Here is a 13,671-nt window from a genome sequence, read left to right as displayed (position 1 = left end):
CGATCAATATCCAGATAGGAGTTTTGTTGCACGGGCCTTACTTACGCACGCACGTCCTTTCCTATAGTTATTGACCAGTACAAATTTCTCTATGGGGTCCTTTTACCATGAGTTATTTCCTTCACAGTTTGTTGTATGTTTATGAAGAAGATCTTGTTTGATGTCAACTGATACTTTAATGTATATACTGTCTGGTTTGAAATGAATAATTAAAACCATGATGCTTGCACAATTCAAATCGAAGTTCATGCTTTGTCTTTTTTATGTTGTCACCGTATTGTAATTTTTTCTACTCGTCTTTTTCTACACGTTGTGTTCGTGTGTGTTTTAACAATGTCAGTGTTAAATACACATCACCCAATGCGTCTTTCCATTACACACTGTTAAATAACTAGTCCACGCGTGCATCATATATTGGTGCTGTAAGTTAAGCTGATAACTTCTATATGTTACGAAAAACAGGTTATCTGACAAAAGGCAATAAAAAAGTTCTTTATCAGTGTCAAGTACCGTTACCTTGCACATGGATTAACAACCATGATCGCAACAGTGGTTTGTATCAAACCACGTGGAACTAGCCAGGATATAAGTGTGAAACACGGGTAACAATCTGATGTTATTGGTGGTGTGGATCTGTATTTTGAGACCAAACTCACTGTTAAGTGACCGTTTACATGACCGCATTCACTATTTAGTTTAAATTACATTTACCTGCACGTAACTGGCTATATGGTGTATAAGTTTCCTTGTCACAGTGTTTTGATATTCAATTGTGATTCTGGCCTGCTCGGGCTCTTTGTATGTGGGATTTTATATCTAAAAAAATCAACAATTCATTTGCAACATTAAAATGAAGTTAATATCAAGCTCGATGATGTACATTTTGTAGGTGTAAGTGTGTATGTGTTATGGTTGGGGAGGGGTGGGGGTGGGGGAAAGCGTAACAGTGATTCCGCCATTCAAAGAACACTCCCTCTCACTGAAATATCTAAATCGCACTATATTCATCTAACCCGCCCCATAAACACCAGGCTAGTGTTGCTTTAATAGAACATATATACAAAACTCCAAACTCTCAAGAATAGAGAAGGGCGATGCATTCCTCTACCCCATCCCAACACCTCGAGAGCCAGGCTATATAAGGTCACTTGTCACTATCGTTATATAATGTCACTTGTCATTATCACTAGTGTTTGTTTTAGGTATTTCTGATAACAGTGTTGTTCGGACGACATGCTTCATTACAATATGGTAGAGGGGTAATTTAAATCAATATCTAAAATTGCGTAACACTATTCTGTTGTTAGGGTAAACAAACGGCTTCAGGGGTACATGCATTGCAAACTGTAATGTTAATGCATCTGTGCGCGCAATAGTTAATATCATTCGGAGGAGCAATGATGTTAAATCTTACATGGGCTGTAGCTGTTGTCTTAATTGTCGTAAGTAAGAAGATGTTTATATTAGTCACCGTTTAAAGAATGTTTCAGCAATATAAATGCAACTTGCTGGGCTAGAAACATATTGTAGTATTACTACCTGACGGTGTCTGATATGGTGTTTTGCCTAAATATGCTGGATCAAAATCATCCTATATTAGACAACTTATGTTCATAAGTATGCTTAAATATCTGAGGTTGGTATGCTCACTATATTTTAAGTATTAAAGTGTATATTCTTGACTTTCCAGCTGTCCTCCCTTTCAGGCACTTTCGAGATAACGCACACAACCACATCAACTCGAAAATGCTTGCAAGGGAGGACAACTGAAAAGTCAGGAAAATCAAGAAATCCATCTGGGTTGGGAGAGAAATAGATTTGATGAACAGAGACTAAGGGGGCCATCAGCTGAGCCATCTCTGTTACCCCATTTTAACATCCAATAAAGGGCGGAATAGGTAAAGACGTTACCTGCCCCCCTGACTTCAGGCAGTACTAGAGTGCAATTCGACGAAAAGTCCCTATGATTTTTAACAGCTGATTTTACTTGATTCGGCCCACAGAGTCTTTGTGAGTTGTTTTCAGTGGTTTAGAGTCGAGACACCGGTCATTTGCACTCTTTGCTTGACAAAGGAAACAGACGTTTTCAAAAGCTCGCAAGAAAAGTTTTCAATTCCTGTTTGTGTTCGAAACAAACTTAGTCATTGACATTAATTATAATAATAACTTTTATCATTTAGCATAATTGTCTAAAATAACGGAAGTTGTTAAATTCTTTTACATTGATACATACAATAGCAGAAATAGCTACTTGTTTTTACATTAATGTTAGGAAAAAACAGAAAAAGCAAATAACTGATAACCTTAATGTTCAAAATGATAAACATAGTCATTGCATTTGATATTAATGTTTGGGATAACAGAAATAGGGAATTATTTGTAATGTTAATGTTCAGAATGACACAATAGCTTATAAATGTTAGGGATTAACAGAATTAGCTAATTGTTTTAAACATTAGTGTTTTGAAAAACAGCAATAGCTAATTGTTTTAAAGAGTAATGTTCGATATAACAGAAAAATACTATTGTTTAACATTAATTGTTTGGAAGAATAGAATATCTTACCGTTTGAAATAACAGCAACTTTTTTTTTTTTTTTTTTTTTTTAGATTTATGTTCGGAACAACAGAAACAGCTAATTGTTTTTAACAGTAATGTTCGTAAGAACAGGATATCTTATTGTTTTCAATATTAACGTTTGAAATAACAGCAATAGTTATTTGTTTTTTAGATTTATGTTCGGAACAACAGAAATAGCTAATTGTTTTCAACATAAATGTTTGGAAAATCAGCAATACATATTTGTTTTAAAAGATTAATGGTCGGAATAACAGAATTTGCTGATTGCTTTAAACACTAATTTTTGGAAAAACAGTAATAGTTTATTGATTTTAAGAATAAAATCTTATTGTTTACAACATTAATGATTGGAATAACAGGAATTGATGTTAAATGTTTTTAACATTAATATTCGGAGTGACAGAAATATCTGATTGTTTTTAACATTAATGTTTAGTATGGCAGCAATAGCTAGTTATTTAAACATGAATGTTTGGAACGACAGAATTATATTATATTTTATAACATCAATGTTGTAACAGCAATAGCTACTTGATTTTAAGATCAATGTGTGGAATAACATAAATATCCAATTGTTTTAACATAAATGTTTGGAATGACAGACATAGCTTATTGATTTAAGCATTAATGATTATAACACCAAAACAGTAATTGTTTTTAACATCAATATTAGGAATGACAAAAATTGCTCGATTCTTTTAAGATTAGTGTTCGTAATAACATATTTCGCTCATCGTGTTTAGCATTAACGCTCGTAATAACAGAAATAGCAAATAGCTGTTGACATTAATGACGGGAATTATAGAAATAGCCGATTGCTTTTAATGTATCTTGTTTTGTTTTTGTTTTTTGTTTTAAACTGAGTGTTCGAAATAAAACAAAAAATAGATAAAGGATCCGTTTGAATCTAAGACTTCCGTCGACCAGGTAGCTCCGTCTGTTAGAGCGGTTGTTAAGCGGTCTGAAATCCAGGGTTTGAATTTGGGTGTAGTCCCGCTTTTTTACACTGGAAACGTTATTATTGCTTAGATTAAGTTTATTTCATCTGTATTATTTGATCAGAAATGATTGATCAAAGATATAGTTATGCCAGAAAGAACACATATCAACCACTTGTTGTTTTTTGCAGTGATAAAGGGATCCTTAAGCATTAATGTTCGGAATATTATATTTAACTTATTGCTCATAACAAAAAATGCTGATTTTTTTATAGATAAATAGGGTTAGGGTTAGAGAAATAACAAAGTCTATAATGACAGAAATAAAAATAAAATCATTAAATGTCCATGACTTTGATCAATCAGTTTCTTGTTTTGTTTTTACAGCTTATGACAGCATCAGTGGGACAATCGCATCAAATGTCTGTAAGCATTGACCATGTAGTAAAAAGGTCGCCATGCCCTTTTCCTGACTGTTTTCCTATCTATTATCGGGTTTGTATCGACTTCCTGACAGACCGCAGGTACGATTTCCCTATCTTCTATATTATTTATCAAGATTCAAGTTCTGAAGAAATTCATAGAGTGGTTAATATCTGACTCATTAATCGTCATAATGTACGAAATTGCAGTAATTATGCTGAGAGAACTCAATCAAGGTTTAACAATCCTTGTCCTATTGTAGAGTGGGGTTTTGTATACTCAAAAACTTCCCAATAATTTTGTTTAATATTTAACTGTAGCACAGTTGTGCCGGTGTATTTCCGTCGACCAGGTAGCCTAAGCCTGTCATCCTCGCTTAGACCGGGGTTCGAATACTTGTCTTCTAATTGTTGTACTATCACTCTTGCTGACAAGCTTCATCCTCCATATCCAGGAGTTACGCTCACTTCCGCTCTTTGCACCCCTGGAATATGTCATAGCGAAACTGAAGGCTCAATATGGAGAACCTTGTGGACGAGAAGAGAAGACTATTTCGTTCCTTTGATGTACATCAAAAGAACCTCGCCGTCACGTAACGGTAACAATTGACAGGCTTTGAAGTCGGGCGTCTCTCCTTTGTAATCTTCAAAGGACAGGTATCAGCCTAGCGATTGGTCAGGTTTTTTTTTGTACCTGAGATCAATCAAACGTGCCTTCAATTTTGCTATGTTGCTATGCCATATTCCAGGGGTGCAGAGAGCGGAAGTGAGCGTAACCCCTGGATATCGAGGGTGCATCTTGTCAGCTAGAGCGATACTACAACAATTAGAAGACAAGGGTTCGAACCCCGGTCTAGTCGAGCTACATTTTAACATACAGAACCCTTTTATTGATTAAGATTTTGTCTATTTCATTTTTTTTTTTTTTTTGCAAAATGTGCCACAAATTGATTTATTAAAGCTTCAGTCATGCCGGGCAAAAGGTTCCCTGTCCATAGTTATAGTTTTTGCAGAGGCACTGGGAAACGATTTCAAAGGAATTTCTAATCGTCTTAATCAGTTTTAATCAGTTTCTCGATACGTAAAGAATCTACAAGAGCAGTGTTTGAGATCAGCTCAAAGCCGAACTAGAATATAATTCGACATAGACTTCTTTCATCAACTTTTACTCGAAGTTTATTTCTGATGTTGATGGTTGTAAGTGTTGTGTCCGTGTATCAAGATGGGAGTACCACTTATTACCACTATCAAATGTCTGTCCTGCATGTATGTCTGTTCTATTTATGTATTGTTCTTAGCTTGCTTTGGTTTAGCGTACCGCGACGGACAATGACACGTTTGTCTTAATTTTGGATCAACATAAGATGAAATGATTCATTTGTACTCTAGGCTATTAAACGTAAATAAATGCATATATCGTTGTGATTTGAGTAAACATATCGTCAGGGTTTGTATAAACATCTCCCCCTCTGTTTGTAATTAAATTTATTATTTTCATGAAAAAGCGATAAAGATATTTAAGTTATAGGCAATAAATTTGGGGTTTATGCTAAAAAATATAACGAGGGTAAGGAAATACTAAAGCAAATAAAACAAGCAGATTTTATCTAAGTTAACTATTTTTCCAGCATTGCTTACTATTGTGTTTTATATATCACAATGAAAGACAAACATGTGTGGATTTAATCTTGTCCACCAATAAACCAATGTAGTTTAATGTGCTTTCGCATCTACTCCAGTAGCGACGTGACCTAGATTGCCAAATGTAGGCTGTTGTTTTGCGTGTGCAAACAATGGCCATGCTCCGTTATGATTTTGCCAACATGCTGATGTCGTAAATATTGCACGTGTGACCTTCATTTGACACAGCTTTTTTGTCAGTGAAAAGTCTCAAAAGGCTCATTTGTTACATTTGCAAAGACATGGGGGCATCAGGAAGAGCATGTGTATGATTGTTGGATAAAAACACATGCACACATATGATGCAATATCCCTAATGCCTAAAGCATAATACACTTGCTAGTTGAATGTAGTGTAAAGCTTGGAGACATGTGAAGGATATTGCTCTGTAACAATGGTGATCGGCATATTACAGGCCGATATCTATATACGGTAAGTTCATCAAATAATGTCACACTTAAACCTTTAAAAAAAATTATATATAGTTAATTTATATGTACTATGAATACGATACATATATACTGTTAGATATTATTTGGAGATAGATCATATAGGTTATACCTATACCTCGAATTTGAACTTGAAATTCGTTGAATAAAATATTCTGAAATGAAACCACTACGCGTTTTGAAAAGGACAGCCCAGTGTCACAATTAGAAATAGTAATGATGTCTCAGTAGTAATCGTGACATAATAGATAGGTTAATCAATTGACTTAGAGGAGGACAATTAATCATTTGCATACATCTAATATCATTATGTATTGAATAACTTTCAGCTATTGCTCTAGAACCTCCCACCCATGTAATGATCAACTCCATTGTGCAAGCATGAAAATGCACAACGAAACCTTTTCGCGGCTACGTCTTCCACACCAGGCTGTCACCAATGAAACATTTGTAAGTGCTTTTTTCAGATAAACGATATAATCTTTACAATAACAATTGTTTCATTAATCGTAATACATACAAATTTTAACATATTTAACATTTCACGTTTCGCATGTGGAAAAGTAGTCTTGCAACATGTATGAAATCACGTAACAGATTTTTGAAAAAACAAAATGCGAAAACTTTTCTTATCCCGATGAAAATGAAAAATCACCACATTGCTGTGAAAATGAAATATGATTACAACATATTCAGCACTTTTTCTGGTTTTAGTTGAGCACTGTGTGTGTTAAGACGATTTGAAGAGAAAATCTGTAAAGAATCATAACGTTTATATATCTGACCACTACGACGACGACCTATTTCTTTTACAAATCGGACATGAACTATGGTCGCCGCCATTCCTGTTTTGTTCAGACATATTTCGCTAACTTAAGTTTTATCTAGAAGTAAACTTGTTCGTAAAATGCCTGTCATAAACTTGCTTGTGATTGGTTAGAGCTGAAATATTCTGCGATTTCGCTCAAAACAAGATGGCCACAGTGACTTTAATTTGGATTGGTTGAATTATTTCTGTATTGTCCGGTTTGATTAAATTTACTACATTAGTGTATTATGACACTAAAATAGCTGTGCGATGCTTACTTTGCGAGTACACGTGTTGCTTTGAGGGATTTTGTAAGGTCTTTGTTATATTTACCAAATCAGAACAGGACTAATAAAGACAAAAACGAGACGAATAACAAGAAAACAAGTCAGACAGCCAATCAAAAGAGTACTAATAAAGACAAATCAAAGGGCAAAGACAGACAGTCAAACCATCATGTAAGAATACAAAAAAACAAGACAGACAGCCAGCCACATGGTTGGAAAGAGATACCACAAAATCAAATGTATCGACAAATAATAATTTGTTAAGTGAGGTTATTATATGTGTTAAATACATTTTTTGCTATATTTCCGCCAAATGCAGTTCTCTTGAGGATGTCCTTATATTCCAATTTTTTTAATGATCAAAAAACAGATTCTCACATTTAATTAAAATACTACGGACAATTATGTCGATGAATATGTATTTATATGGATTAAAGAGCGTTATATTTACCGAGATGAATGTTATTCTCTGTCATTGATGTTCATAATGCTATTTTTAGATCAAAGTCTATATCGCTGAAAGTTTATCGGCGGGTATCCCATGTAGAATGGCTTCAGCATATGATTGCCGGTATTTGAACACATCGTATCAATTCAGCAATGAAAATTTCAGGTTTGTTTTTTCGACAAAGATTAGATTTAACGTACAAATGTGTCATCAGTACTGTCAACATTTCATATTATATGCGATAACCTCAAAAACTTTGTGTATTATAAAGCAATATTTTGCCTATATAATGAAATTATAGAGAAGCATCTTCTTTTTCGGTAGTATAAATGTAAACTCTGTTTAAAAAACAATTCTGCTGCAGTTTCTTTCCTTTCACCAACAATTGTTGCCAAAGTGCATACATGTACCATTAATAAAACAGGGAGCCTGAAGTTGGTTCCTAGTTCCTAGTTCCGTTTAAGGTAACCGGAACTAGGAACCAGTCCCTAGTTCCGTTTAACATAAACGGAACTAGGAACCAGACCCTAGTTCCATTTAACATAAACGGAACTGGGAACCAGACCCTAGTTCCGTTTAACATAAACGGAACTGGGATCCCGTTTAAAATTGAAATAACACTATCAATCGAACTTCGACCAAAATACTAGGTCTGCTTCAGAAAAACATCATAGTTAGCCTCTTATAATCGACTGGAAACTCAAATCTGAATCCATTACAGGAATCGAACCCACACTCTTTCACACGAAAATTAAGACTACTATAGCCTCTATAAAGTAATTGGTCTTATACGGAACAGAGTGTCAGACTCCAGTTACGTTTTCCATAAACGGAACTGGGAACCAGACCCCAGTTCCGTATAGTAAACGTATATGTTTTTTTGTTAATTCTTTCCATGTCTACCTCGAAAAACGAAAGGTCAAATGCGCGCAGTTATAACTGAATCAAGTACAGGAATCGAACCCACAACCTTTCACACGAATATTAGGACCACCATAGCCTCTATAAAGTAATTGGTCTTATACGGAACTGAGTGTCAGACTCCAGTTACGTTTTTCCTTAAACGGAACTGGGAACCGACACAAGTTCTGTTTAACATAAACGGAACTGGGAACCAGACTGGGGTCCGTATAGTAAACGTCTATGTTTTTTTGTAATTCTTTCCCTGTCTACTTCGCAAAACGGAAGGTCAAAGTCCCGTAGTTATATCTTAATCAAGGACAGGAATCAGTGTCAGACTAACACGTATATTTATAGCCCAGTAATTATAATTTTACCCAAAATCACATTCATGCCGCGACGGCATTATTTCTTAATTCTAATTACAATGATGAACCAAACAAAGCCATTACGCTTGTTCCATCAGAAAGGAATTAATTTATCTTTTTCTACTTTGACAAGTTTAATAACGTTCTCACTAATACCACCAATCATAAAACGTGTTTAATATTGATATCATAGCATATACCGTTAAAACGTGTTCATTAATTTTAGATCGTTAAATACCAGCAAAACTAAATCATTATTATCACATTGGTTTGTCTTATATCACACTATATTCATTCAACTCATGTTTAATATTGCAACATTCTGAAAAGTGTTTAGTATGATAAACAATACATTATCTACTTGACATCATTATCTTTTATAATTCAAGTGTCATATACAAACGTATGCACCCTAACAGAAATGTTTTCTACCTTTTTTCAAAATTTTGCAGTTTTCATGTAACCCTGACAGATGTACCCACTACATCAAACTCTAGCTCAACGCCTATACACTCTGGTAAGTCATCAACGCTACCAGATAAATATGATCAGCTAGATGTATTTATGAACCATAGCTGTCACATATGGCATAAAAATACTATATGAATTGATATTTTCATTATATTATATGATTGTATCATTATATGATTTGATTTTATCAATATATTATTCAATTTTATCATTATATTATTTGATATCATCATTATATGATTATATGATTTGATTTTATCATTATAATTATGATACCTGCAAAACTAAATCATTATTATCACAGTGGTTTGTCTTATATCACACTATATACATTCAAATCATGTTTAATATTGCAACATTCTGAAAAGTGTTTATTATGATAAACAATAAAATATTTAGTTGACGTTGTCTTTTATAATTCAAGTGTCATATACAAACGTATGCACACTTACTTTTTACCTTTTTTCTAAATTTTGCAGTTTTCGGGTAACCCTGTCAGATATACCCGCAACATAAAACTCTGGCTCAACGCCTATACACACTGGTAAGTTATCAACCCTACCAGATATATATGATCAGCTTTATATCTTTATCAGGTATTAACTACTTTTTACCATCTACTGGTAGCATGATAAATTAGTCAGCATGGGCTATCTGCACTTGGGCATACTCAAGAAGTTGAGAACGACTTGAGCACAACTTGAGAACAATTTCAATTTTCTATTTCAACAAATTTTATTGACGTTGTATATATAAATTGGATTGGACAAGGCCTTTTAACATTACATACATTCTGGCATAACAATCCAAATAAACAGTGTCGAGGAAATATCTTGTGGAATAAGTATTTTTTTTAACGAATATTCAATTATTTTTAAGTTTATGTTTAGGATATTTGTTGACAACCCTTCCATTATCCAATCCAATGGATACAGGCCCAAGCTACCCTGTGTATAAACACATCGACCATCAAACCACTGGATATATAGGAGAAGTTATCAAGAATACACATCTAGTAAAGTTTTAGAATATGATATGGATTCATAGGGGAAAATGTAGTTATCATTATCTGTTATTGGAGTTGATTCTCTTAAAATTAAGCTAACAATTCATAATAGATTAGTCATGTAACTATAGCATATATAGAACGGTATGTAGAGTAGTAATCATAAATTCCATCCAGTCAGGTCCGAATTCAGGAGATGTTGTGAACAAAGATATAACATATACAAAATGTATCAATATTTATCTGCACAGTGACACTAAAATACTAGCATCACTTTCAATGTAAAGTTTGAGGTTGTGAGAGATATGACATATCAAATCTATTAGTTTGACGAATATGGTAAGATATAATTTTTAAAAGTAATATGTTGATATCATTGCTGCATAGTATGCATCTATTAAATAGAGTTTTTATATTATAATGATCATGATTATCAGTTATACCAAAGTGACAAATGTTTTGTACTAATTGCAACCTGATGTTATTACAGAGCGGGGGTTCAAATATAAAATGAAATTTTCATTGTCATGTCCACATCTAATTGCTGGTGTGTCATTCAGATGATCCATACACAATTCACTGTTTAGGTTGCTAGCATGATTCCTTAGCTGGCAAATTATGATAAAAAAAACTTGTTCCAAAGTATCTAAATGTGCTTATAAAGTCTTTTGTGTTATTTACATTATCTGACTTGATGACATTTAAATTGTTGTAGGGAAGCAGCGTTCAAAATTTCTGCAGAGAGAAGGTTGAATTCTCTACTGGCTGAGGGGGAAAACTATTGAAATAATTTTCAGTTCTACAAAGTGTGGGATTGAAAACACAGCTTTTTCTTAGTGGATATCTTACATTTATATTATTGCAAAGGTAGAGTTCAATGATGTCTACTATGTACTTAGGTGATTCATTATTTAAAATTTTAACATAAGTGTTAATTTATATTTTGTTCGTCAACAACAAAGAACTTCAAATCCAGTTTCTACATAAAGCTTATTAAGTGAAGTCACTCTACGCAAACAGCAATTACTACAGTTGTTCCATACTATATCCCCGTATTCAAGTATTGGTCTAGTAAAAGAGGTACATATTGCTGTAAGACTTTTTCTATCCAATTTGTGTTTTAACAGTCTCAATATATTTATTCGTCTATAAGCTAGTTAATACATATTGTCAATATGATATGTCCATTTTCCATCGCTACTAAAAGTTAAACCTAGCTGCTTATGAGTTTGTTTATTAATTACAGTTTCATTACAAAATGGGATATCTTGATGATTTGGTTCACTTTTCACTGAGAAAATTACAGATTCAGTGTTCAGCGAATTAAATTTGATATCCATTTTTCTGGCCCATGTATGTTTAGGACCTAGATCATTAGTTAATTTCAATGCAGTTTAATTTGCTTGTCAATTACATAATACAGTATCATCAGCAAAGCGTTTTAAACGGACCGAGGACTGAGCCTTGGGGTATACCGGCTTTGACATACTGAACAATTGAATAAAACCCCATTGTTGATACTCTCCGTTTCCTATCGGAAAGAAAATTACCAAACCATTGTATTTTTTCCCTTTTTTTTTGCCATATGATTCCATTTATAATAGTAGATCCATGTGCCAAATTCTATTAAAAGCCTTACTAACATCACAAAATACAAATTAGAGACATCATTTTGGGCACCATTGCCTTTGTATGTTGCATTCATATTTGCTGTTTTCCAAGAAAGAGGTATAATACCAGATTCAATAGTCTTATTACAAAGTAAAGTTAGAGGACATATTAGAGAAGTTGCTAATTTCTTGGGTATCATGCCATCTGGGCCAGGAGGTTGTTTATCATTAAGTAGAAACAGTTGATCCTTTATGTCCTGTCCAGATATAAAAATATTGTCTTGAATGAAGAGAACAGTATTTTCTTTGAGGTAAAGGGTTCAAGATGTTCAGAAAAGTCAATATTGAGCTGAATTAATTATTTAGGCGTCCAGCTTTTTAAATGGATGATGTATTAAGTTATTATTTTCAGAAAGAGGGTGAAGACAATTTGATACATTATTTGAATTCATGACATATCTAGCAACTTTCCACTGTTTATTAGGAGGCATAGATTGGTCACTAAGTGGTTGTTGCAATCGGGTTTTGTTTCTTTTTTTTTCTTCTATTTTTTGAAGTTGATTTTTTATTTTTTTTATTTATTTTTTTATTTTTTGGAGTTGATTGTTGCAATCGTTCATAATAATTTCTTTCATCATCTCTAACGAGGTCTATTGCTTTATTTCAAGCCTGGCTACAAGTTTCCCAATTAATCGCAGTGTTGTTATTTACAGCTTTTTTTATGTAATCTATTTCTCTGTCTAATGTTTTGCCTTATATTATTCCTCATCCAAGTTTTATCAATAGAGCGAATAGTTATAGTTTTAGATGGTATACATTCTTTTATTTGATTTGTGATGGTATCTGTTAAATAATATTAAATTCTTCTGATTCAAGATTATTTATTTGTATTTTCCAATTCATTTCATTTAAAGCTCCATTCATTTGATCAAAATCTGCATTGTCATAGTTTGATGTAGTTTTCTGATAAGATTTTTGCTTAAATACAGAATTTAAACAGGTAAAATGAATAACAGAGTGATCACTGTATATTTGTGTATTCACAGTATCATGTTTTGTATGATTAATAATAAGTTAATAAAATATCAATAGCATTGACAGTAGTTTGTGTTATCCTGCTAAGTTTATTAATTAGATTTGTAAAGTCATATTTTGCCATTAGTCTCTTCAAATAGTGGTTAATAAGAATATTGCACCTATTCACATTTATATCTCCAGTTATTGTGATGTGTTACATATATGCGTTAACTAAAACATGGTCTATGTTATCCCAATATTCGACATTTGATTCAGGTCTATAAATACATATATCCTTGACAATATTGTTTTCTTACTGAATAATAGTTCATCACATATCATTTCGATATCATCATGTTCAAGATCAAATCTTCTTTCAGTATGTACTGTGTCTGTGTGATAAATAACTAATCCTCCCCCAGGTCGAGTTTTTCTATCAAGTCTGTGAATGTTATCGGAAAGGGAGTTTAATATTATTTCAGCATCAGTTAAATTAGGAGAAAGGTGTGTTTCAGTAAGACATATTATGTCACTTTCATGTAATTCTGCCTCAATGATATCAAGTTAGGTTCTGAGAGATCTAGCATTAAGATGTTAGATTTCTATGATACACTGGGGTCCTGGGTTAGGTGCAATATCGTTGCAATGAATTAATATTCAATTTTTTTAAGCTTGAAAAAATGTGAT

The 13,671-nt window shown here is 33.2% G+C and overlaps 1 protein-coding gene across 1 annotated transcript; it reads left to right on the top strand.

The window, feature by feature from the left end:
• The first annotated feature begins 1,368 nt into the window (after positions 1–1,368).
• On the top strand, positions 1,369–12,834 carry LOC110466090. Its single transcript, XM_021522387.1, has 7 exons — positions 1,369–1,442; positions 3,906–4,042; positions 6,399–6,519; positions 7,665–7,777; positions 9,333–9,397; positions 9,831–9,895; positions 11,073–12,834. The coding sequence occupies exons 1-6, from the start codon at positions 1,398–1,400 to the stop codon at positions 9,839–9,841; spliced, it is 492 nt and encodes a 163-aa protein (XP_021378062.1). The 5' UTR covers positions 1,369–1,397; the 3' UTR covers positions 9,842–9,895; positions 11,073–12,834.
• The last annotated feature ends 837 nt before the right edge of the window (positions 12,835–13,671 follow it).

This window comes from Mizuhopecten yessoensis, unplaced genomic scaffold (genome assembly GCF_002113885.1).
Source record: "Mizuhopecten yessoensis strain PY_sf001 unplaced genomic scaffold, ASM211388v2 scaffold11115, whole genome shotgun sequence".
Classification (NCBI taxonomy): Eukaryota; Metazoa; Mollusca; class Bivalvia; order Pectinida; family Pectinidae; genus Mizuhopecten; species Mizuhopecten yessoensis.
The sequence above is the reverse complement of the archived record's forward strand: the minus strand, read 5'-3'. Positions and strand labels throughout refer to the sequence as shown.